We start from the raw sequence: 25,853 nt of genomic DNA on the forward strand, positions 1-25,853 counted from the left end.
TTACATTTGAATGTAGCTGCCACACTGGTTAATGACCCTCTCAGACCACTACATTTTTGATGAACCCACTCAGCGCACATTGTACATTGAATGGAGTTCACTCCGACACCCTTCCTGCACACAGCACATGGCCACTTCCCAGTTCTTTCCACCTCACCACATGCTTTACCACTTGCCATCACCTTCGTCTTTCCTATGTTCACCTTCAGACCTTTTGTCTCCATACATTCCTTCCACTTGTTCATCTTTACCTTCAGTCCATCCATACTTTCCGCAATCAACACCAGATCATCTGCATACAACAACTCCCACGGTAAATCCTCCTTTACATTCTGAGCCAGCACCTCCATCACAGCTACAAATAGTAGTGGACTTAGTACCGACCCCTGATGCACTCCCACCTTCACCTCAAACTCACCACTGTTCCTGTCCTTCGTCCTTACAGCTCTGCGCGCTCTTTTGTACATTGCCATCACTACTCTGATCAACCATTCCTCCACTCCTAACTTCCTCAATGCCCATGTCAATACTTCGCGTGGAACCCTATCGAATGCTTTCTCCAGATCAACAAACCCAATAAACAACTTCTTCCTCTTCTCCATGTACTTCTCCTGCACCTGCCTCACACTAAAGAGTGCGTCTGTCGTTCCTCTTCCTGGCATAAATACCAACTGCATTTCGTCGATCTTCACCTTCTTCCTTATCCTCCTCTCCAACACCCTTTCCGCTATGGAGCCCATTTCCCGATGAGCACACAGGTTCTCACTAACAAACAAGATTTATTTACAAGAAAATGGGTCATGGATGAAGAAGACAGGACCGCTGATGTGGTGAAACAAAACTATCAAATGAATACTAAAACAAATACGCCTCCTCGGAACCACGAGGTAACTCGAATAATTAACTGGAGTGAAGTCGATGGCGCACCATCACAAATGCCCACACTTCCTACTTGTAGCAGAATTGAAAGATGACAAAACGTTCCAGCAGGAATGACACTGCATCAAATTTTGAGTTGAAAAAAACCTTCTATTTTGACCGCTGTGACCCAAAGTCCCCACCACATGGAGAATGAACTGGGGGTCGAACTAACAAAGAGGCGAGGCCAAATATGATACTATTGAAGGAGCTGTGCTCCCACGTCAATCGGAAGAATGGACGCGACAAAAAGCTGGAATTCGTCCGAGTTTCTTTATTGTCACAAAACAACTCGGGTACTCTGAAAAGCCCGTTCATCGGGCAACAATATATATACACACATTATCCCGGAGCGTTTGCCCGGGAAAGGCGAGAGGGGGCGTGGCCGGGCGTCCTGGCCGCGGCCTGGCAAGTCGAGGGAGGGCATGCCCGGCCGAGGCCTGGCAAGTTGAGCGCGGGCCTGCCCGGGCGTCCTGGACGAGCCCAGCATGGTGATCGCTCCGCGTCCTTGGTAGGTGCAAGGCGATTGTGTAAACCCAGCGGTAGCCGCTACACACGTCCCCCCAGAATCGACTTGCACCGGCAGGGTCAATGTGAGGGGGGTCCTGATGACCCGGCCGAAGCGACCCCTGGCGGGTCGTGGGGCGGGGGGGTCCGGTGTGGTGGTGGGTGGTCGAGTGGGGGGCACCGTGGACGGGGGGCGGCCTCGCCGCGGCGGAAGGGCCAACCGTGGCAGTTGGTCGATGTCCACGTGCGCCGGCTTGAGGCGGTCCACCGCAATCCGGTCCAACCTGCCGCCGATGTCGATGACGAACGACTTGTCGTCCCGTCGCAGGACCCGGAAGGGCCCGTCGTACGGCGGCCGGAGTGGCCCCCGATGTGCGTCATGACGCACAAAAACGTACTCCGCTGTGCAAAGCGCTGGGGGGACGTAGGACTGGGGGTCACCGTGGTGGGATGCTGGCACGGGGGCAAACCGTCGGGCGGCCTCCTGGAGGTCCGAGCGCTGGTGAGCTGCGGACCAGGGACTGGTAGCGTCGGGCACGAATTCGCCTGGGACGCGTAGCGCCTGGCCGTAGACAAGCTTGGCGGTGGATGCCCGGAGGTCCTCCTTGGGGGCCGTGCGGAGGCCCAAAAGGACCCACGGCAGCCGGTCGGCCCAACCGCCGTCTTGAAGGCCGGCCATGAGCGCGGCCTTCATGGAGCGGTGGAATCGCTCGCACAACCCGTTGGCTTGGGGGTGGTAGGCCGTAGTACGGTGGAGCTTGACCCCCAGGTTGCGGGCAACCGCGCCCCACAGCTCGGAGGTGAACTGCGGTCCGCGGTCCGACGAGATGTCCGCCGGGGAACGGCCTCCGGCCATCTGGTGGTCCTGTCCACCATGGTGAGCAGGTGTGTGAACCCCCGTGATGGGGGGAGGGGGCCCACCAGATCCACGTTGATGTGGTCGAAACGTCGTTTGGGCACGGTGAAAGGTGCCAGCGGGGCCTGGGTGTGTCGGTGGACCTTGGCCTGTTGGCAGGCTGTGCAGGTGCTGGTCCAATCGCTGACGTCCCGTCGAAGGCCGTGCCAGACGAATCGCGCCGACACCAGCTTCTGGGAAGCTTTCCGGCCCGGGTGGGAAAGGCCGTGGAGGGAGGCGAAGATGCGGCGTTGCCAGGTAACGGGCACGATGGGGCGAGGCTGGCCTTGGGAGACGTCGCAGAGCAGGACAGTGTCCGCGAAGGGGATGTCGGCCAGGCGGAGGCCCGTGTCCACTGCCCGGAGGGCTTGCACCGTGGTGTCGGTGGTTTGGTCCGCCGCCATAAGCGCGAAGTCCACGCCGAGGTGGACCGCGTTCGCGCTGGCCCGAGAAAGACAGTCGGCCACGGCGTTGTTTTTGCCGGCGACGTGCCGGATGTCCGTGGTAAACTCCGACACGGCGGAGAGGTGGCGCTGTTGGCGGGCCGACCACGGCTCCGTGACCTTGGCCATTGCGTAAACCAATGGCTTGTGGTCGACGAACGCCGTGAAGGGTCGGCCCTCCAGGAGGTGGCGGAAATGGCGAACGGCCAGGTGTAGACCGAGGAGCTCACGGTCAAACGTGCTATATTTGAGCTCGTTCGGCCGGAGTTGCCGGCTGAAAAAAGCGAGTGGCTGCCAAACCCCGTTCACCCATTGCTCATGTACGGCGCCCACCGCGTAGTCGGAGGCATCCGTGGTGAGGGCGATGGGAGCGTTGAGCACTGGGTGAGCGAGCAGTGTTGTGTCGGCGAGGGCCCGCTTTGAGCTTTGGAAGGCCGCGTCCATTGCTGCGGACCAGACGATGTCGTACTTGGCCGGCTTGCCCCGGAGGGCTTCGTAGAGGGGCCGCATGAGTTGAGCAGCGCGGGGCACGAAGCGGTGATAGAAATTCACCATTCCCAGGAATTCCTGCAGGGCCTTTATGGAGCGGGGACGCGGAAACGTGGTGATGGCCTCGACCTTGGTTGGCAGCGGCACGGCCCCGTTCTTGGTGATGTGGTGGCCCAAAAAATCAACGGCCGTTGTGCCGAAGTGGCATTTGGCCGGGTTGACGATGAGGCCGTGCTTGCTGAGGCGCCCGAACAGTGTTCGGAGGTGGAGGAGGTGCTCGGCCCGGGACGTGCTGGCGACGAGGATGTCGTCCAGGTAAACGAAGAGGAACGGCAGGTCACGCAGCACGCCGTCCATCAAGCGCTGGAACGCCTGAGCCGCGTTCTTGAGGCCAAACGGCATCCGTAGGAATTCGAATAAGCCGAACGGCGTGATGACGGCCGTTTTAGGGACGTCGGCCGCCCTGACAGGTACCTGGTGATATCCCCGTATGAGATCGATTTTTGAAAAAATGACCTGTCCTGCCAGACGGGCGGAGAAGTCTTGGATGTGCGGGATCTGATACCTGTCGGGGGTGGTAGCGTCGTTAAGGCGGCGGTAGTCGCCACATGGGCGCCAGCCGCCCCCTGGTTTTGGGACGATGTGTAGTGGCGAAGCCCACGCGCTATCGGAGCGCCGCACGATGCCGACGTGTTCCAAAGCGTCGAACTCGGCTTTGGCCACGGCGAGCTTGGCTGGGTTGAGGCGGCGGGCTCTGGCGTAGACCGGTGGGCCCGTGGTTGGTATGTGGTGCTCGATCCCATGTCGTACTGCGACGGCCGAAAACGTCGGCCGCGTGAGGGCCGGGAACTCCGTGAGCAGGCGAGCAAACTCGTTCGCCGCCGGGAGGGCGCATGCCAGCTCGGTCGGAGCGGAGCTGCTCAATGTGCATACCAGGGAGCTGTAGGTCTCGGCGTTGATGAGGCGACGCCGTTGGACGTCCACCAGCAGTCCGTGTGCGCAGAGGAAGTCGGCGCCTAGCAGAGCCATGGGCACGCTTGCAGTTACAAAAGTCCAAGTAAAGCGTTGGCCGCCGAAGCAGAGGGTGACGTTGCGCGGGCCGAAGGTGCGGATGGCCGATCCGTTGGCCGCAACCAAGGAGGGGCTGCAAACCGCGGACTGCCTGTCCTGATCGGAGGCGGGTATGACGCTCAGTTGGGCGCCGGTGTCGCACAGGAAGCGCCGTCCCGACGCTTTGTCCGTGATGAAAAGTAAGTTGCCTGTGTGGCCGGCGCTCATAGCTGGTAATGAACGCCGGCCCGGCCGTTTCCCGGCCTGCCGAAGGTGCACGGGGGTCGGCATGTCCGGGCCTTCTGTCCGAACCTGGCATGATAGTAACACCACGCTTGGTCAGGTGGAGGCCCCGGTCGTCGTGCTGGAGGTGGTCGGCTCGGCGTTGCGGCCGCCAATTGCGTCGGCAGTTCGGTCGTCAACCGTGCCGGGTGCTCGGGCGCCATGGGCGTTGCGTCGGACGGCGGTGGGCCCCAGGTCGCTGCTGCAATGCGTTGGCCTGCCACGGAGATCTTGTCGGCTTCCCTGGCGAGGGCGCGGGGATCCGTGATCGTCGTGCTCGCCAGGGCGAGGCGTACCGGGCTAGGCAGCTGACGGAGGAACAGCTCCCGGAACAGGAATGCCGGAGAGTGCTCGCCGAGCAGCGAAAGCATGTAGTCCATTCGCTCGGACGGGCGCGTGTCGCCGAGCTCGGGCAGGTCGAGCAGGCGCCGTGCGCGTTCCGCCGATGGGAGGGCGAAAGCGTCGAGGAGGAGCTTTTTAATCGCGCCGTATTTGTCAGCGGCTGGCGGGCTCTCGAGGAGGCTCAGGGCGCGGGCCGCGGTGGCTGAACCGAGCGCTGCTACCACATGGTGGAAGCGGGTGTCGTCGGCCGTGATGCCTCGCAGGGCGAACAGGGAGTCCGCCTGGGTGAACCAAACCGCCGCGTGAGCCTCCCAGAAGGTAGGCAGTTTGAGGGCAACTGCCGTGTCCATGTCGGTAGGTCACCAATGAAGGAGCTGTGCTCCCACGTCAATCGGAGGAATGGACGCGACAAAAAGCTGGAATTCGTCCGAGTTTCTTTATTGTCACAAAACAACTCGGGTACTCTGAAAAGCCCGTTAATACCCCCATTCCACTTATGCCGATCGACCCTGATCTGCACAACGGGAACGATCCTATTTGGAACGGGATCAATCGGCATGATCGTAAACGGAACGTCTTCGATCTTTGTCGATCGGGACAAAAAAATAGATCGGGGCGATTTTTTAAACATGTTTAAAATTTCCATCCCGATCTGAAATAGCGGGACTGATCGTGATTACTGCGTGAATGCAACATAGTCCATCGGAATGATCGTAGTTAGAACGGCTTGATCGTGATTACAGCGTCGTTGCAGCGGGAGGATTATCTTGTGCCGTTTCGACGACGATCGTTACCTATCCGTCCCGCTCCAATGCCGATCAAAGCCGCTGTATATAAATCGGTCCGGATTGCATCAGCCTCACCCGATCAAGTATTTCGACACGACAATTTTTGTCAACGTTGTTAAGTGGAATTGATAACTGCATGAGCCAAATTGCATTGCCCAATAACCCCATGGTCTAAAATTAAAAGCGGTACAAGTTAAACAAATATTATTAATGATCAATTTTACCGCTTTTAATTTTATGACCTTTTAATTAAGTGAATGCAAACTTTGATCGCCTCTACCCAGCAAAAACTTGTCAAATTTTTAGCTTTTATTTTGAAGACCTTTCATTTTGCAATGCATTTTCATCCCCTCAACCCTTCTGTCAACCATGGCCGGACCCAGAACTGAGGGGCTCTTCTTCTTCTTCTCATTCTTCTTCTCACTTGAGCAGCTCTTCTTTCATTAATTGCATATTGTTGGAGAAGTAGAGCGAGCTGCAGACGGCCATGTCTCTGATGTTGATCCATGGCTGTCTTCGACGATACTGATGATCGGCAAGCAAATCGGGCCCTATTTATACGGATCGGGACCTGAAATCTGCTTTTTAGTCGGCTTAAACTTAAAGACGGGAATAGAGCGTAGTTAGATCGGTTTGGTCGGGAATGACGTCGTTGAAACGGCAATAGATCGGCAGCATCGGCGTTGGATCAGGTTTAGATCGGCGGCGATCGGGAATGCATCGTGTCAGAGCGGCGGCAATCGCGAATGCAGCGTGGTTACAGCGTACGCGAGCGGGAACACAGCGGCTCTAAACGGCTTCGATCGGGTCTTCAGGGACCCGATCTACCCACGATGAGCGTGGTTACAGCGTAGTGATCGTAATCGGAGCGTACTTAGGACGTAGATACAGCGTAGATGACCAGTTTTTTCCCAAAGTGTCCCGATCGCTCCCGACCTGGAGATCGGGGCTAATCGGGGCCAATCGGCATAAGTGGAATGGGGGCATTATCGGGCAGCAATATATATACACACATTATCCCGGAGCGTTTGCCCGGGAAAGGCGAGAGGGGGCGTGGCCGGGCGTCCTGGCCGCGGCCTGGCAAGTCGAGGGCGGGCATGCCCGGGCGTCCCGGATGCGGCCTGGCAAGTCGAGAGCGGGCGTGGCCGGGCGTCCCGGCCGAGGCCTGGCAAGTTGAGCGCGGGGCTGCCCGGGCGTCCTGGACGAGCCCGGCATGGTGATCGCTCCGCGTCCTTGGTAGGTGCAAGGCGATTGTGTAAACCCAGCGGTAGCCGCTACACTATTCTTGCACCTTCTTGCCATGTGGTGATCATAACTACCAAGTAGGATTTTCTGCACAACCATTTAGGAGGAGATAGCATGATAGATGGATGGGCAGACAGACAGACAGATGGAGCCTATTACAATATCCTCCCGTTTTTACCTGTGACATGTCACAGGTATACAAGAGCTTCGTGTTTCTGTTGGTGGAATTCTTGGTGGGGTTGATTTTTGAAATATGCACCCATTGGTTGGCCACACCCACATCTGGTGGTTGACTCCACCCACCATAGCACCGAGATTCAATGACGGCAATCGAGCATTAAACGCAAAAGTACTAAAAAAAAAACCAAAAAACTATTGCTAACTATACTGTCATGGCCATAACAAATAGTTTTAAAATAGTGTAACATAATTTTTTGAATGGCCCCATTGTGGGGTTGAGCAATTCATGACCGTGATGACATGGATAAGACATGTCAAGTTTATCTTTTAATAGCGCATTAAATGTGTTTCCCAATCGTGCTGTTTTTCTTTTAAGAGTGCTTCCAATGTGCATTTCCCAATCAGCCCATGTCACCAGTTGTGACCACAGTGTGGTTCTTCTCGTTGTTTAAAACATCATGGGGATTATGCCAAAGCATTCATATAGGAGAACATGGGACTGAGCTGGGGATATAGACACAATGTAGATAAGAGAATGGAACCTGCTCCACATGGCAACAGTCGCCATGTAATGGGGGCTTTTCCAGAGGCCCGTGCAGGCTGCTTCTCGTGCTGTGCTCGGCATACTCTGTGCGCCAGCCAGGTAGAGAGAGAACCACACCAGAGCTATGAGGGAACACTGGAGAGCTGTGTCGGATCGCTGTTGCATGGAGCCACTGGAGAGCTGTGTGGGATCACTTGCACAGGGGTACTGGAGAGCTGTGTGGAATCACTGTTGCATGGGGCCACTGGAGAGCTGTGTGGGATCGCTGTTGCACAGGGGCACTGGAGAGCTGTGTGGGATCACTGTTGCACAGGGGCACTGGAGAGCTGTGTCGGATCGCTGTTGCACCGGGCCACTGGAGAGCTGTGTGGGATCACTGTTGCACAGGGGCACTGGAGAGCTGTGTGGGATCGCTGTTGCACAGGGGCACTGGAGAGCTGTGTGGGATCACTGTTGCACAGGGGCACTGGAGAGCTGTGTCGGATCGCTGTTGCACCGGGCCACTGGAGAGCTGTGTGGGATCACTGTTGCACAGGGGCACTGGAGAGCTGTGTGGGATCGCTGTTGCATGGGGCCACTGGAGAGCTGTGTGGGATCACTGTTGCACAGGGGCACTGGAGAGCTGTGTGGGATCGCTGTTGCACAGGGGCACTGGAGAGCTGTGTGGGATCGTTGTTGCACAGGGGCACTGGAGAGCTGTGTGGGATCACTGTTGCACAGGGGCACTGGAGAGCTGTGTGGGATCGCTGTTGCACAGGGGCACTGGAGAGCTGTGTGGGATCGCTGTTGCACAGGGGCACTGGAGAGCTGTGTGGGATCACTGTTGCACAGGGGCACTGGAGAGCTGTGTGGGATCGCTGTTGCACAGGGGCACTGGAGAGCTGTGTGGGATCGCTGTTGCACAGGGGCACTGGAGAGCTGTGTGGGATCACTGTTGCACAGGGGCACTGGAGAGCTGTGTCAGATCGCTGTTGCACGGGGCCACTGGAGAGCTGTGTGGGGTCGCTGTTGCACAGGGGCACTGGAGAGCTGTGTGGGATCGCTGTTGCACAGGGGCACTGGAGAGCTGTGTGGGATCGCTGTTGCACAGGGGCACTGGAGAGCTGTGTGGGATCACTGTTGCACAGGGGCACTGGAGAGCTGTGTCGGATCGCTGTTGCACGGGGCCACTGGAGAGCTGTGTGGGGTCGCTGTTGCACGGGGCCACTGGAGAGCTGTGCTTTGCAGCACCAGGGACCGAACCAGCCCAAATCAGAACAAGAACAGAACCAGCACCAACTCTCCATAACAGAACCCCAAAGCCACACACATCGCAAGAAGCCCAGAATACGACCACACCAGAACTACAGATAGAATATTGTGCTGGGTTGCTCCTTTTATAGTCCAGCTACTCATGTTGAGTACACTCGTGCTGTGTGCTGATTGAACATGCACCAGACATGCCATAATCTGGCACCACTTGTCATGTCTGGCTGGCATACTGCCGCTTGCCTCAGCGGCAGTTGGGGGAGGGGGATATGGAGGGGTGCATCGATTGGCTGACCACTGAAAGGAACACACCATGTATATGGACAGAAACATCGTGGAAGATTCAAGAATGTGGAGGGGGGCAGGGGGAGGGGGGAGCAGGGCTCAGAAACAAACATTTGGGTGGGAAAGATGAGAGCTGAATAAATATTTTACCTATCACAGGAAATTACAATACACTTACACTGATATGCGTGAAGAAATAACTATTGTACTCTATCCAATTTTACCCCCAAGACAAGAATCGTAACACCATTATGTTTGTGCTGCTCTGTGTAAAGTCTCCTAATTTTGATAGAATAATTTACCCCCATTTTGTCAGAACCCTCAAGGGCTCACATTGAAACCTACGATGTTGTGATTTTGAGAAAAATACCTTGAGCCTTAAATTACAACAGCTCGACAGGTTTCAGTAAGTCGAAAACAACATTCTCCCTTTGGATAATAAGGCTCGGTATACCAGCGTACTTCATCAGCGTGTTGTTCAGCCATTTCAGATCACGCATCTTGAAAGGGATGAAGATGAGACCTGTTCCTGGGGGAACTTTTGTGGCACTCTCAGGATACATAAAGCGATGTGTGGTGAAGGTCCCCACATCATTCTCAAAAGCCTTCTACTGGACCTCGGTTTATTCTGTATGAAACAAAAATAGAAATGCAAAGCTTTTCTGCATCCACTTTGTACTCAAACAAAACTTACAGATTAAAAAAAATGGTACATTTTATTAATGTGTGTTCACCATATTTTCATAATAAAGGTTTGCTGAAGATTTGATGATGAAAGCTGAATTTGTAAAAAATGTTATGGCTTAGACATACGCATTGAACCTCAATCGATATACATATTTTGAAGCGTTTGTGTTTGTGCGTTACTCTTTCATGGCTGAACCGTAGCACCTAGAGGCCCCAAATTTGGGTGAAGGTATTTCAGAATCTGGGCAAGTTTTTAATCTCTTCCCTGCCCCACACCAACCCCCATTCTTCACACCAGCCCCCATTCCCCACACCAACCCCCCATACCCCACACCAACTCCCATTCCCCACACCAATCCCCCATCAACCACACCAACTCCCCATTCCCAACACCAACCCCCCATTCTTCACACCAACCCCCATTCCCCACACCAACCCCATCCTCCACAAGTAAATTCTCTATGTATGTTGTATGTCTCAAAATCAACAAACTGACCTCAAACATGGAAATTAGGCTATTTTTGTCTCATCATTGACATGGTGCACTCGTGTTATGTTTTACTACAGCTTTAACTCTCAATCATCTTGATGGTTTACTAAATAACCTGATAAGGTGACCCAGCTTGGGTGGGGTATCTAGCACTGCACAAGAGAAATTATGTAGGTGTTCAGACACATGTTACACATTCGTTGAAATCTTAAAAATAAATTCAAGTGTTTGTGCATTTGTTTGTTTGTTTGAGCGTTATTATTTCATGGCAGAACCGTACCACAGAGGCCCCAAATTTTGGGTACATGTAGGTAGTTCAGAATCTGGACAGGTTTTTTTTAGGCCAACTAAGGCCACTAAAAAGTGTGAAGTCAACCCTGGTTAATCCGGACTATTTTGTTCCCAGCACCCAATGTCGGATTAGCAAGATTGTCGGATAAACGATTTTGCGGATTAGAGGGATAAAATGAATGGCGGAAATCTATCACTGGATGTTTGGTCAGATAGCATTATTTCTGGATTAAACGGGTCGGATTAACGAGGGTTGACTGTACATGGGAAGTGGCATCAGGTAGTGCTGCTGACGGCCAGTAGGCAAAAGGTAACCGCCATGAGGCGAATAACTCCATAGTTTTTCAATGTCCGACATGCCGTGAAACCCCCGCCTTGTACTAATAGGGATGCCTCTTCGTGGTGGTTATAACCCCCAATGCAAGTCGAGGCCAAATCTTCCCTTTTCTTCCCTGCTGCCCGGATTTGTCAGGGCAGCGCGGCCACGGTCAGAGTGCCGATACGTCCCCATGGACCTTTCCCTCGTGTCTCTGTCTCTCTTTAACCCTGTCGTGGCCCTGACCTCATGAAGGTGGGGCACACCATCCTGGATGTGGGTGATCTCTGGGCCGTTCCTGTGAGATTTATCGGCTGTCTCCGTGCCCACGGGCTTGGTCGAGAGAACTCTCCGGGGCTATACAACAACAACAACAACAACAACAACAACCCCCCCCAACTTCTTATAAATATAATCTTCAAAATAATTTCAAGTACTTTTTCCCAGGCAGCGACAGGTACCACAGCTAATCATGCTATATACCAACAGGTAGCTTCCACTCACTATATTAGGTAGCTACCTGAACACGTAGTCATGGCAGTCAATAGCTTTTCCAAAACCTGATCCCTTTAGGTTCTGAGAATTTCCTACTATGGCACAACTTATACATTTGCTCCTCTTCTCCTTGAACAGCAGTTCTGAGTTTGGCAGAACCTTGTCCAATTCTTTTAGGAAAGCAAGAAATGCTTCATAGCCGATGTCATGTACCTGCAATGTCTGGGCGTGTAGGGACAGGGGGAAGGGAAGGGTGGGGGTGCAGAGTAACACCAAATGGTTCAGTATTTGCTTTGTACAGTTTAAATCATCTTTCATTGTATACAATTCAATCTCCACACATCTAAAATACTCTAGTTACCAAAGCTTTCTTGGGCTAGAAATTGGATGTAACAAGGAAATAGTCATTATCAGAGAATAATACATAATGCAAAAGTGAACTTATTTCGATACACTTGATAATTCATAAATCCCACCAGAACCATAAACATTTGTATCAATGACCTGCCTTCTTGCATAACCTCACTGACCATTCAGAAACCAATTTCATATTCCAAGACATATCCAAAGCTTTTGAAACAGAAATCAATAATTATCGTACAAATGACACTTTAAAGATTCATGTTATATTTTTGAGAGGATCTACCCTCTCTCAAGCATCTTGGTATTAGTCGTGGTGATTATTAAAGATTTTATGACATAAAAATTATGGGTAGATCCTGTAATTTTTCCAAGGGCCACAGCTATTGTTGCCCACAAAAACCCTCCACAGGCATTCTATTTTGGTAAACTGTATTTCGATACCATAATCTCAATACAAAAATAACATCACATTGTATCAATGTATCATGATTACTGTGACACCAGTGTAGTGATATTTAATGAAGTGATATGCAGCTGTCACACTCACTTGAGATTTGACTACTTGACCGGTTTAGGAATTGGAGCCTCAGAGGTGCACGTTTCTGTCTACACTGTCGCTGATGACTTGCTAATTAGTGACAGAACCCATCCGGAAGCTGAGAGGGCGTGTAGCATTTGGATTCTCATGTATGGACTACTTATGAATGTATGCAGCTGTAGAGGAACCCAGGTAGGGTTTGAAATAGCAAAAGACTTGCTTGCTTCCTTCACTAGCCACCTTGTTTCCTTCACTCCCCACCCCTCCTTGCTTCCTTCGCTTCCTTCCACCTTCTTGCGTCCCGGTCCGTCGCTCCTTCTCCATCGGCATCCCGGCCACTCGCTCCTTATCTCGCTGCATCCCACCCCTCACTCCTTTTTAACGTCCACTAACTAATGCTAGCAGATGACACATCAGTCCTATGGTCCATTTGAGGGACGGCACACCCATTGATGAATCACACTGACTAAAAAAAATAAAAATATTTCCAGTAGCAGGGTCGGGATTCAAACCCATGCTAGATAGCTTAAAGACGAGTGTGTGTACTCCTTAAGAAGATATTATGGATAAGGAAAGTTTTTCTTTGCAATCAAATGGAACAGGAAAAAAGAAATTTAGAAAGAACAAAGGAATAAAAGGTCTACATTAACATGGAGATGAGGGACAGGTGAATGTGTTATTTTTTCCCAACTCTTCATTTATTTCAACACTAGCGAGGTACCCGTGCTATGCACTGGTGGGAGCCCAATGACAAACAGACAAGGCAGAAATGGTGAATGGCAAACCATGAACCAATAAATTCCACATTCCTGTGCCACCTTCAGTTGAATGTCAGGTATTGACAGCAGGTTCATGAAGGACTTGGGCAAAAAACAGCGAATGGCAAACCATGAACCAATAAATTCCACGTTCCAGTGCTACCCTCAGTTGAACGTCAGGAATTGACACTTTGACAGCCGGTTCGTGAAGGACTTGGGCAAAACACTTACTGCAGCTGAATGTTTCTACACATGGTCAATGGTGAAAATGCAAGTGGCGAATCCGGGTGAAAACCCTCAGCATTTCCTCATTCTACTTTAAACTCTATCCCTCTATATTTTAATTCCAAACAGCATCATTCCAATCACAAATTAATACTATAACATAAATATAACAAAATACAATGTCACAAACACTCGTGCAGTAAATGAATATAGACTCTGTTCTCATGTAATAACCAATACAAATGAATCTGCCGGCGAGAAAGCGCAGATACGTAACACCTCAGATGGATCGGAAATCATAATTACATTGAGAAATTTATGAAACTTCCCACCCACCTTAGGATGGATAAAAGTGGCGTTGTTTGGGTGGAATCTCAAAATCACAATTGTATTGAGATATTGTATATATAATGTTATCTTATTATAATTCACCAAATGTCTGTCCATCCGTATGTCTGTCCGTCCGTTCCCAGGTACCGCAAAAATGGCTGAACCGATCGCAACAAAATTTTGGGGTGGGTAATCCTGGGACCCCTTGGAGTAAAATAAGCTATTAGTCAAGTTCACGATGTTAACAAATATAATTTCGTTCAAAATTTTGGTAGATTAGCAAAACTATACATTTTTGGAATATTCAGAGCATGAGGAATCCAAAAATTAATGTTTACATTTGCGTAGACACCTTTGCGAAAATGACACTCAGGACAGTGATGAAGATAGTCAGGTTCACTATGTTAACAAATATAATTTCTTTCAAAATTTTGGGATTAGCAAACCTGTACATTTTTGGAATCTTCAGAGCATGGAGAATCTGAAAATCAATGTTGGCATTTGCACAGACACCTGCATGGCCGCCATTTTGGATTTTGAAAATGGCCACCATAAAATACATATTTTGCGCGATCTCGGCTTCTAGTCAACCTAGAGACTTAATTAAATATGCTAATCCTATGATTTCTGGGTCAAGGAATCCAATAAAGGCCTCAAAATAGTGCTCAGGATTATAGAAAAGCAACAAACAAAGGTAATTGGAAACCATTGTCTTTATATTTGTGATATAACTGTATTACATAATACATGATATTGCAAGTCCTTTGAAGTTATAGGTTGTTATAGGAAGTTATAGGTAGTATCAGATTGAACTATAAGTCCTATACACAGGATCTACGAGGAGGTCTATACCGTTCAGGAATATGCTTTTACAGATCTTCATCACTGTCCTGAGTGTCATTTTCGCAAAGGTGTCTACGCAAATGTAAACATTAATTTTTGGATTCCTCATGCTCTGAATATTCCAAAAATGTATAGTTTTGCTAATCTACCAAAAGTTTGAACGAAAAAACATAGTGAACCTGACTATATATTGTTTTTCCAATTTCAGCTTTGGTCTCCAGCATTTTCAGGTTTTGACTCCCGCCTAACGTTATTGTCCCGGGTACCGCAAAAACGGCTGCACCGATCGCAACGATACACCTCCATGCCCGTGGGATTCCCACGTGTGACTCCACTAGTATTATAAATGGCGCCGTGTCTGTCTGTTTGTCAGTTTGTCGTGTTATAACTTGAGAACGGATTAACGGATTTCAATAAATCCAACTACAGTAGATTCGGGTAACTCCCGGGAGCGTTTGTGATTTTTTAAAAAACATTAAAAAAAAAAATTTCATGGGTACATGGACACACGTGTCAAAACTGCAAATGCCAACACGTGACGTTGGTTATCCCTGCACGTAGAGCAGGCCGTCGTCAGTGCTTACTCTTGTTACCATGATATTCCATAGTACCAGCAGCAATAATTAAGCAAATAATCAATTGCAAGCAGCACTGTCTCTCTCACAGCTGTTACTGTATAACTCTGTTCACCATCTGACAAGAGAATCAACAGTTACCAGAAAGAGCAGAGATTGTGAACCTCAACTGCCTCGTTTCCTTGAAGCATATGTGCATTCCAAGACTAGATCCAAGGATATGATTGATAATCTTTTCAAGATGGGACTCTCTGTAACATATGATTGTGTTCTCCATATGTCTGCTGAGCTGACCAATTCTGCTATCAACCACTTTGAATCAACAGGAGTTGTTTGTCCACAATCCCTCAAGATTGGCATATTCACAACATCAGCAGTAGACAACATAGATCATGACCCTACTTCAACTCATACTCAAGCATCATTCCATGAGACTGGTATTCCCCTCTTCCAGCATCCAGATTTTCATCACGTCGGCATTGCACAAGCACATTCCCCACTCAGGGCCGGAGAGGGGGGAGGGTTTAAGGGGAAGGTCGTGCCCCCTGGACCCGGGGTCCGTTGAGGGGCCTGAGCTTCTCCCGAAACTTTTTAAATAGTCCAGCGAAAACCCTCGTTGGCTCGACCTCACTTCCTCATCATCACATGATTAAAGAGTCAATGGCCGGTGAAAGATCACGTTATACTTTGTTTAAGTCCAACGTTCTTACGAGGTTGGGGGGGAGAAGTTTGGCTCAAGTCTTTCTTGAACCGGCTGGTCAGGTGTGACGTGACGTTTGTCTAATGTTAGGGCAGGAATTTTTAATTTGCCCCAGAGTGCTGGCAATAGCTTGCCTACTCTTCGCGAAGGACACCGCCGGATCTTTAATGCCCAGCAACTAATGTTGATGATGGGAAGCCTTGTTTAACGTCCATCGGAGGGACAGCACATACATTGATAAATCACCCAGTCTGTAAAACACCGGGATGACAGTTTATAGCTGGGCCAAGGTTCAAACCCAGGCTAGAAAAGCAAAAGCAGCACCGAAAGTGGCCGCCGATGCACGGACAGACACAAACTTCAACTTGTAGAATAAATTTGTACAGAACTTTATTTACTTACTTTGCAAAACTTACACAGTGAGCTAAATAGTCTGTCGCTGTGATTTTGCTCTGTTTATGAGCTTGTGCTGTTCTACACATACTACTCAATAACGTCAAAGTGGAATTTTTATTTTTAGAATTTTTTGCAAAATAATTAAATACAGAAATATCTAATTTACATAAGTATTCAACCCCCTGAGTCAATACTTAGTAGAAATGCCATTGGCAGCGATTACAGCTTCGAGTCTGCTTGGGTATGTCTGTATCAGCTTTGAATATCTGGATTTGGGAAGTTTCTCCCATTCTTCCTTGCATATTTGCTCAAGCTCTGTCAAGTTGGATGGGGGGGGCGTCAGTGAACAGCAATCCACAAGTCTTTCCACAGATGTTCAATGGGATTCAAGTCTGGGCTTTGGCTCGACCACTCAAGGGCTTTCACGTTCTTGTCCGTAAGCCATTCCAGTGTTGATTTGGCTGTACACTTGGGGTCTATGTCCTGTTGGAACGTAAATCTTCGCCACAGTATAAGGTCTTTTGCATCGGAAGCAGGTTCTCCTCAAGGATTTGCCTGTATTTGGCTCCTCTCATTGGTCCCTCCATCCTTACAATGCTAAGTACGTGCCTTTTTGCAGACTCCAGTCGTGCTGTCATGTTCCTTTTTCTCAGAAGTGGCTTCTTTTTTTTGCCCACTCTCCCAAAACGCCAAGATTTGTGAAGTGCTACAGAGACGGTTGTCCTTCTGACAGGTTCTCCCATCTCAATCATGGAACCCTGTAGTTCTGTCAGAGTGGTCATTGGGTTCTTGGTCACCTCCCTGGACAAGGTACTTATTGCCCGGTTGCTCTATTGGTCGGACGGCCAGCTCTAGGAAGAGTCTGGGTAGTTCCATATTCTTTCCATTTCCTAATGATGGAGCTCACTGTGCTCTTGGGAACTTTCAACACTCCAGAAATTGTTTTATAACCTTCCCCAGATATATGCCTCCTTACAATTCTACCTACCTCAGAGTTCTACGGACAGTTTGTTGGACTTTATGGTAGAGTTTCTGCTCTGACATGCACTGTCAACTGTGGGACCTCATATAGAAAAGTGTGTTTATTTCTAAATCATGTCTGATCAATTGAGGTGTCCACATGTGAACTCCATTGAAGTTGTAGAGACATCTCAAGGATGATCAAAGGAAATTGGATGCACCTGAGCTGAATTTGGATTGTCGTAACAAAGGGGTTGACTACTTATTGACTCAAGACATTTCAGCTCTTCATTGTACACCGCTCCTTTCCTATGCCATCTCCAGGCATTGCAAATCGTCATTGCTGGGCACCGAAGGGGGCTCGGCAGTGACGCACGCTGAAAGAGAGTACTCAGTTTTCACTCTGGTTGTTTGTTTGTTGTACACCGCTCCTTTCCTATGCCATCTCCAGGCATTGCAAATCGTCATTGCCGGGCACCAAAGGGGGCTCGGCAGTGACGCACGCTGAAAGAGAGTACTCAGTTTTCACTCTGGTTTCTTGTTTTCTTGTTTTCTTTCTTGCTTTCTTGTTTGTTTGTCCGGACGATATCTCAGCCATCCTTTGAGATAGGAAGCTGAAATTTCGGCACAATAGTGAGCAAGTCCTTTGTCAAAAACAGTATTTTTTTTTTTGATTAATCAATAAATTGAGGAGTTATTTAATTATTAGCGATTAATTAAGTACTTATTTAATTAATCAAATTTCCTTTCTCTTCTGACCATTAACTCAGGCACCTTTTGAGTTAGGAAGCTGATATTTGGACATGCCAATGACCAGGTGATTTGGCTGCAAAGGATATTTTTGATTTATTAATTAATCAATTAATCGATTAATTATTTAATTATTCGATTAATGACAAAAAAAAATTTTTTTTTAAAGTTACAGATTCTGATGAAATAGTGGTAGTTTATGTGTTCTCTGACCAAATTGATTAATAATTTAATTTTTTTATGATTATTATTTATTTATTTTCATTATTAATCATTTATTTATTTTCTTTCTCATTTGGCCAATATCTCAGGCACCTTTTGAGCTGGGAAGCTAATATTTGGACATGAGTGACCAAGTGATGTGGCTATCAAGGATATTTTTGATTTATTGATTAATCATTTCATCTATTAATTATTTATTGATTAATCGATTAATTATTTATTGAGTAATCAATTAATTATTTAATTTTTTATAAATGACTTATTTAATTAAATTTCTAAAAGATACATCTTCGGATGAAGCACTAGTGGTTTAGTTATGCGATTAGCCAATTGATTATGAAAATATTTTGTGATAATCTTTTATTGATTTTAATTATACAATTAATCAATCAATGAGTGTACACCTCTCCCTCCCAATGCAGCCTCAATGAGCTGCACTGCGGTATTGCCGGGCGCCAGAGGCGCCCCGGCAATGCCGCGCTGCAGCATATTTAATTATTTGGCATGGGGCGGTGTACTTTGAATGTATCTGTACTTGTTTTTAATTATTTTGCAAAAATTTCATTCAAAAAAACCCCACTGACATTATGGGTTATTTATTATGTGTGGATCAGTGACAAAGAAATCTCAATTTAATTGTACACCGCACCTTTCCTATGCCATCTCCAGGCGCTGCATAACGTCATTGCCGGGCACGGAAGGGGGCTCGGCAATGACGCACGCTGAAAGGGAGTACTCAGTTTTCACTCTGGTTGTTTGTTGTACACCGCTCCTTTCCTATGCCATCTCCAGGCATTGCAAATCGTCATTGCCGGGCACCAAAGGGGGCTCGGCAGTGACGCACGCTGAAAGAGAGTACTCAGTTTTCACTCTGGTTTCTTGTTTTCTTGTTTGTTTTCTTTCTTGTTTTCTTTCTTGTTTTCTTTCTTGGTTGTCCGGACGATATCTCAGCCATCCTTTGAGCTAGGAAGCTGAAATTTCGGCACAATAGTGAGCAAGTCCTTTCTCAAAAACGGTATTTTTTTTTTTGATTAATCAATAAATTGAGGAGTTATTTAATTATTAGCGATTAATTAAGTACTTATTTAATTAATCAAATTTCCTTTCTCTTCTGACCATTAACTCAGGCACCTTTTGAGTTAGGAAGCTGATATTTGGACATGCCAATGACCAGGTGATTTGGCTGCAAAGGATATTTTTGATTTATTAATTAATCAATTAATCGATTAATTATTTAATTATTCGATTAATGACAAAAAAATTTTTTTTTTTAAAGTTACAGATTCTGATGAAATAGTGGTAGTTTATGTGTTCTCTGACCAAATTGATTAATAATTTAATTTTTTTATGATTATTATTTATTTATTTTCATTATTAATCATTTATTTATTTTCTTTCTCATTTGGCCAATATCTCAGGCACCTTTTGAGCTGGGAAGCTAATATTTGGACATGAGTGACCAAGTGATGTGGTTATCAAGGATATTTTTGATTTATTGATTAATCATTTCATCTATTAATTATTTATTGAGTAATCAATTACTTATTTAATTTTTTATAAATGACTTATTTAATTAAATTTCTTAAAGATACATCTTCGGATGAAGCACTAGTGGTTTAGTTATGCGATTAGCCAATTGATTATGAAAATATTTTGTGATAATCTTTTATTGATTTTAATTATACAATTAATCAATCAATGAGTGTACACCTCTCCCTCCCAATGCAGCCCCAATGAGCTGCACTGCGGTATTGCCGGGCGCCGGAGGCGCCCCGGCAATGCCGCGCTGCAGCATATTTAATTATTTGGCATGGGGCGGTGTACTTTGAATGTATCTGTACTTGTTGTACACCGCTCCTTTCCTATGCCATCTCCAGGCATTGCAAATCGTCATTGCCGGGCACCAAAGGGGGCTCGGCAGTGACGCACGCTGAAAGAGAGTACTCAGTTTTCACTCTGGTTTCTTGTTTGTTTTCTTGTTTTCTTGTTTGTTTGTTTTCTTTCTTGGTTGTCCGGACGATATCTCAGCCATCCTTTGAGCTAGGAAGCTGAAATTTCGGCACAGTAGTGAGCAAGTCCTTTGTCAAATACGGTATTTTTTGTTTTTTGAATAATCAATTAATTGAGGAGTTATTTAATTATTAGCGTTTAATTAAGTACTTATTTAATTAATTAAATTTCATTTCTCTTCTGACCATTATTAACTCAGGCACCTTTTGAGTTAGGAAGCTGATATTTGGACATGCCAATGACCAGGTGATTTGGCTGCAAAGGATATTTTTGATTTATTAATTAATCAATTAATCGATTAATTATTTAATTATTCGATTAATGACAAAAAATTTTTTTTTTTTTAAGTTACAGATTCTGATGAAATAGTGGTAGTTTATGTGTTCTCTGACCAAATTGATTAATAATTTAATTTTTTTATGATTATTATTTATTTATTTTCATTATTAATCATTTATTTATTTTCTTTCTCATTTGGCCAATATCTCAGGCACCTTTTGAGCTGGGAAGCTAATATTTGGACATGAGTGACCAAGTGATGTGGCTATCAAGGATATTTTTGATTTATTGATTAATCATTTCATCTATTAATTATTTATTGATTAATCGATTAATTATTTATTGAGTAATCAATTAATTATTTAATTTTTTATAAATGACTTATTTAATTAAATTTCTAAAAGATACATCTTCGGATGAAGCACTAGTGCTTTAGGTATGCTATTAGCCAATTGATTATGAAAATATTTTATGATCATTTATATATTTAAATTTCACAATTAATCAATCAATTATTGTACTCCTCTCCCTCCCAATGCAGCCTTAATGAGCTGCACTGCGGTATTGCCGGGCGCCGGAGGCGCCCCGGCAATGCCGCGCTGCAGCATATTTAATTATTTGGCATGGGGCGGTGTACTTTGAATGTATTTGTACTTGTTTTCTTTCTTTCTTTCTTTCTTGTTTTCTTGGTTGTCCGGGCGATATCTCAGCCTTCCTTTGAGCTAGGAAGCTGAAATTTCGGCACAATAGTGAGCAAGTACTTTGTCAAAAACAGTATTTTTGTTTTTTGATTAATCAATCAATTGATGAGTTATGTAATTATTAGCGATTAATTAAGTGCTTATTTAATTGATCAAATTTCCTTTCTCTTCTGACCATTAACTCAGGCACCTTTTGAGTTAGGAAGCTGATATTTGGACATGCCAATGATCAGGTGATTTGGCTGCAAAGGCTATTTTTGATTTATTAATTAATCAATTAATCAATTAATGGATTAATTATTTAATTATTCGATTAATGACCAATTTTTTTTTTTAAGTTACAGATTCTGATGAAATGGTGGTGGTTTATGTGTTCTATGACCGAATTGATTAATAATTTAATTTTTTAATGATTATCATTTATTTATTTTCATTATTAATCATTTATTTATTTTCTTTCTCATTTGGCCAATATCTCAGGCACCTTTTGAGCTCGGAAGCTAATATTTGGACATGACAGTGACCAAGTGATGTGGCTATCAAGGATATTTTTGATTTATTGATTAATCATTTAATCGATTAATTATTTATTGATTAATCGATTAATTATTTATTGATTAATCAATTAATTATTGAATTTTTTATTAATGACTTATTTAATTAAATTTCTAAAAGATACATCTTCGGATGAAGCACGAGTGGTTTAGTTATGCTATTAGCCAATTGATTAAGAAAATATTTTGTGACAATATTTTATTGATTTTAATTATACAATTAATCAATCAATTAGTGTACACCTCTCCCTCCCAATGCAGCCTCTATGAGCTGCACTGCGGTCTTGCCGGGCCCGTAGGCGTCCCGGCGATGCCGCGCTGTAGGATATTTAATTATTTGGCATGGGGGCGGCGTACTTTGAATGTATCTGTACTTGTTGTACACTGCACCTTTCCTATGCCATCTCCAGGCATTGCAAATCGTCATTGCTGGGCACCGAAGGGGGCTCGGCAGTGACGCACGCTGAAAGGGAGTACTCAGTTTTCACTCTGTTTGTTTGTTTTCTTTCTTTCTTTCTTGTTTGTTTGTCCGGGCGATATCTCAGCCATCCTTTGAGCTAGGAAGCTGAAATTTCGGCACAATAGTGAGCAAGTCCTTTGTCAAAAACCATATTTTTTGTTTTTTGATGAATCAATTAATTGAGGAGTTATTTAATTATTAGCGATTTATTAAGTACTTATTTAATTAATCAAATTTCCTTTCTCTTCTGACCATTAACTCAGGCACCTTTTGAGTTAGGAAGCTGATATTTGGACATGCCAATGACCAGGTGATTTGGCTGCAAAGGCTATTTTTGATTTATTGATGAATCAATTAATCAATTAATCGATTAATTATTTAATTAATTTGATTAATGACTAAAAAAAAATTTTTAAGCTACAGATATCGGATGAAATGGTGGTGGTTTATGTGTTCTATTAGCCAATTGATTATTGTACACCGCTCCTTTCCTATGCCATCTCCAGGCATTGCAAATCGTCATTGCTGGGCACCGAAGGGGGCTCGGCAGTGACGCACGCTGAAAGAGAGTACTCAGTTTTCACTCTGGTTGTTTGTTTTCTTGCTTTCTTGTTTGTTGTACACCGCTCCTTTCCTATGCCATCTCCAGGCATTGCAAATCGTCATTGCCGGGCACCAAAGGGGGCTCGGCAGTGACGCACGCTGAAAGAGAGTACTCAGTTTTCACTCTGGTTTCTTTCTTGTTTGTTGTACACCGCTCCTTTCCTATGCCATCTCCAGGCATTGCAAATCGTCATTGCCGGGCACCAAAGGGGGCTCGGCAGTGACGCACGCTGAAAGAGAGTACTCAGTTTTCACTCTGGTTTCTTGTTTGTTTTCTTGTTTTCTTTCTTGTTTGTTTGTTTTCTTTCTTGGTTGTCCGGACGATATCTCAGCCATCCTTTGAGCTAGGAAGCTGAAATTTCGGCACAGTAGTGAGCAAGTCCTTTGTCAAATACGGTATTTTTTGTTTTTTGAATAATCAATTAATTGAGGAGTTATTTAATTATTAGCGTTTAATTAAGTACTTATTTAATTAATTAAATTTCATTTATCTTCTGACCATTATTAACTCAGGCACCTTTTGAGTTAGGAAGCTGATATTTGGACATGCCAATGACCAGGTGATTTGGCTGCAAAGGATATTTTTGATTTATTAATTAATCAATTAATCGATTAATTATTTAATTATTCGATTAATGACAAAAAAATTTTTTTTTTTTAAGTTACAGATTCTGATGAAATAGTGGTAGTTTATGTGTTCTCTGACCAAATTGATTAATAATTTAATTTTTTTATGATTATTATTTATTTATTTTCATTATTAATCATTTATTTATTTTCTTTCTCATTTGGCCAATATCTCAGGCACCTTTTGAGCTGGGAAGCTAATATTTGGACATGAGTGACCAAGTGATGTGGCTATCAAGGATATTTTTGATTTATTGATTAATCATTTCATCTATTAAGTATTTATTGATTAATCGATTAATTATTTATTGAGTAATCAATTAATTATTTAATTTTTTATAAATGACTTATTTAATTAAATTTCTAAAAGATACATCTTCGGATGAAGCACTACTGGTTTAGTTATGCGATTAGCCAATTGATTATGAAAATATTTTGTGATAATCTTTTATTGATTTTAATTATACAATTAATCAATCAATTAGTGTACACCTCTCCCTCCCAATGCAGCCTCAATGAGCTGCACTGCGGTATTGCCGGGCGCCGGAGGCGCCCCGGCAATGCCGCGCTGCAGCATATTTAATTATTTGGCATGGGGCGGTGTACTTTGAATGTATGTGTACTTGTTGTACACCGCTCCTTTCCTATGCCATCTCCAGGCATTGCAAATCGTCATTGCCGGGCACCAAAGGGGGCTCGGCAGTGACGCACGCTGAAAGAGAGTACTCAGTTTTCACTCTGGTTTCTTTCTTGTTTGTTGTACACCGCTCCTTTCCTATGCCATCTCCAGGCATTGCAAATCGTCATTGCTGGGCACCGAAGGGGGCTCGGCAGTGACGCACGCTGAAAGAGAGTACTCAGTTTTCACTCTGGTTTCTTGATTGTTTTCTTGCTTTCTTTCTTGTTTGTTTGTTTTCTTTCTTGGTTGTCCGGACGATATCTCAGCCATCCTTTGAGCTAGGAAGCTGAAATTTCGGCACAGTAGTGAGCAAGTCCTTTGTCAAATACGGTATTTTTTTTTTTTTGATTAATCAATAAATTAAGGAGTTATTTAATTATTAGCGATTAATTAAGTTCTTATTTAATTAATTAAATTTCCTTTCTCTTCTGACCATTAACTCAGGCACCTTTTGAGTTAGGAAGCTGATATTTGGACATGCCAATGACCAGGTGATTTGGCTGCAAATGATATTTTTGATTTATTAATTAATCAATTAATCGATTAATTATTTAATTATTCGATTAATGACAAAAAATATTTTTTTTTTTAAAGTTACAGATTCTGATGAAATAGTGGTAGTTTATGTGTTCTCTGACCAAATTGATTAATAATTTAATTTTTTTATGATTATTATTTATTTATATTCATTATTAATCATTTATTTATTTTCTTTCTCATTTGGCCAATATCTCAGGCACCTTTTGAGCTGGGAAGCTAATATTTGGACATGAGTGACCAAGTGATGTGGCTATCAAGGATATTTTTGATTTATTGATTAATCATTTCATCTATTAATTATTTATTGATTAATCGATTAATTATTTATTGAGTAATCAATGAATTTTTTATAAATGACTTATTTAATTAAATTTCTAAAAGATACATCTTCGGATGAAGCACCAGTGGTTTAGTTATGCGATTAGCCAATTGATTATGAAAATATTTTGTGATAATCTTTTATTGATTTTAATTATACAATTAATCAATCAATTAGTGTACACCTCTCCCTCCCAATGCAGCCTCAATGAGCTGCACTGCGGTATTGCCGGGCGCCGGAGGCGCCCCGGCAATGCCGCGCTGCAGCATATTTAATTATTTGGCATGGGGCGGTGTACTTTGAATGTATGTGTACTTGTTTGTTTTCTTGTTTGTTTGTTTTCTTTCTTGGTTGTCCGGACGATATCTCAGCCATCCTTTGAGCTAGGAAGCTGAAATTTCGGCACAGTAGTGAGCAAGTCCTTTGTCAAATACGGTATTTTTTGTTTTTTGAATAATCAATTAATTGAGGAGTTATTTAATTATTAGCGTTTAATTAAGTACTTATTTAATTAATTAAATTTCATTTCTCTTCTGACCATTATTAACTCAGGCACCTTTTGAGTTAGGAAGCTGATATTTGGACATGCCAATGACCAGGTGATTTGGCTGCAAAGGATATTTTTGATTTATTAATTAATCAATTAATCGATTAATTATTTAATTATTCGATTAATGACAAAAAAAATTTTTTTTTTAAAGTTACAGATTCTGATGAAATAGTGGTAGTTTATGTGTTCTCTGACCAAATTGATTAATAATTTAATTTTTTTATGATTATTATTTATTTATTTTCATTATTAATCATTTATTTATTTTCTTTCTCATTTGGCCAATATCTCAGGCACCTTTTGAGCTGGGAAGCTAATATTTGGACATGAGTGACCAAGTGATGTGGTTATCAAGGATATTTTTGATTTATTGATT

The 25,853-nt window shown here is 44.8% G+C and overlaps 1 protein-coding gene across 1 annotated transcript in view; it reads right to left on the minus strand.

Annotated features, from left to right (window-relative positions):
• Window positions 1-25,853, minus strand: part of LOC137417136 (CMP-N-acetylneuraminate-beta-galactosamide-alpha-2,3-sialyltransferase 1-like) — a 114,364-nt gene that overhangs the window by 69,143 nt on the left and 19,368 nt on the right. The window contains exons 2-4 of the mRNA XM_068102917.2: window positions 11,521-11,717; window positions 10,509-10,545; window positions 9,679-9,824 (exon numbers count right to left, since the gene is read on the minus strand). Of these exons, the coding sequence (XP_067959018.2) occupies window positions 9,679-9,824; window positions 10,509-10,545; window positions 11,521-11,717 (380 nt within the window). The remainder of the gene's footprint in view (window positions 1-9,678; window positions 9,825-10,508; window positions 10,546-11,520; window positions 11,718-25,853) is intronic.

The sequence above is a fragment of the Myxine glutinosa genome, chromosome 3, assembly GCF_964187855.1.
Source record: "Myxine glutinosa chromosome 3, kmMyxGlut1.1, whole genome shotgun sequence".
Classification (NCBI taxonomy): Eukaryota; Metazoa; Chordata; class Myxini; order Myxiniformes; family Myxinidae; genus Myxine; species Myxine glutinosa.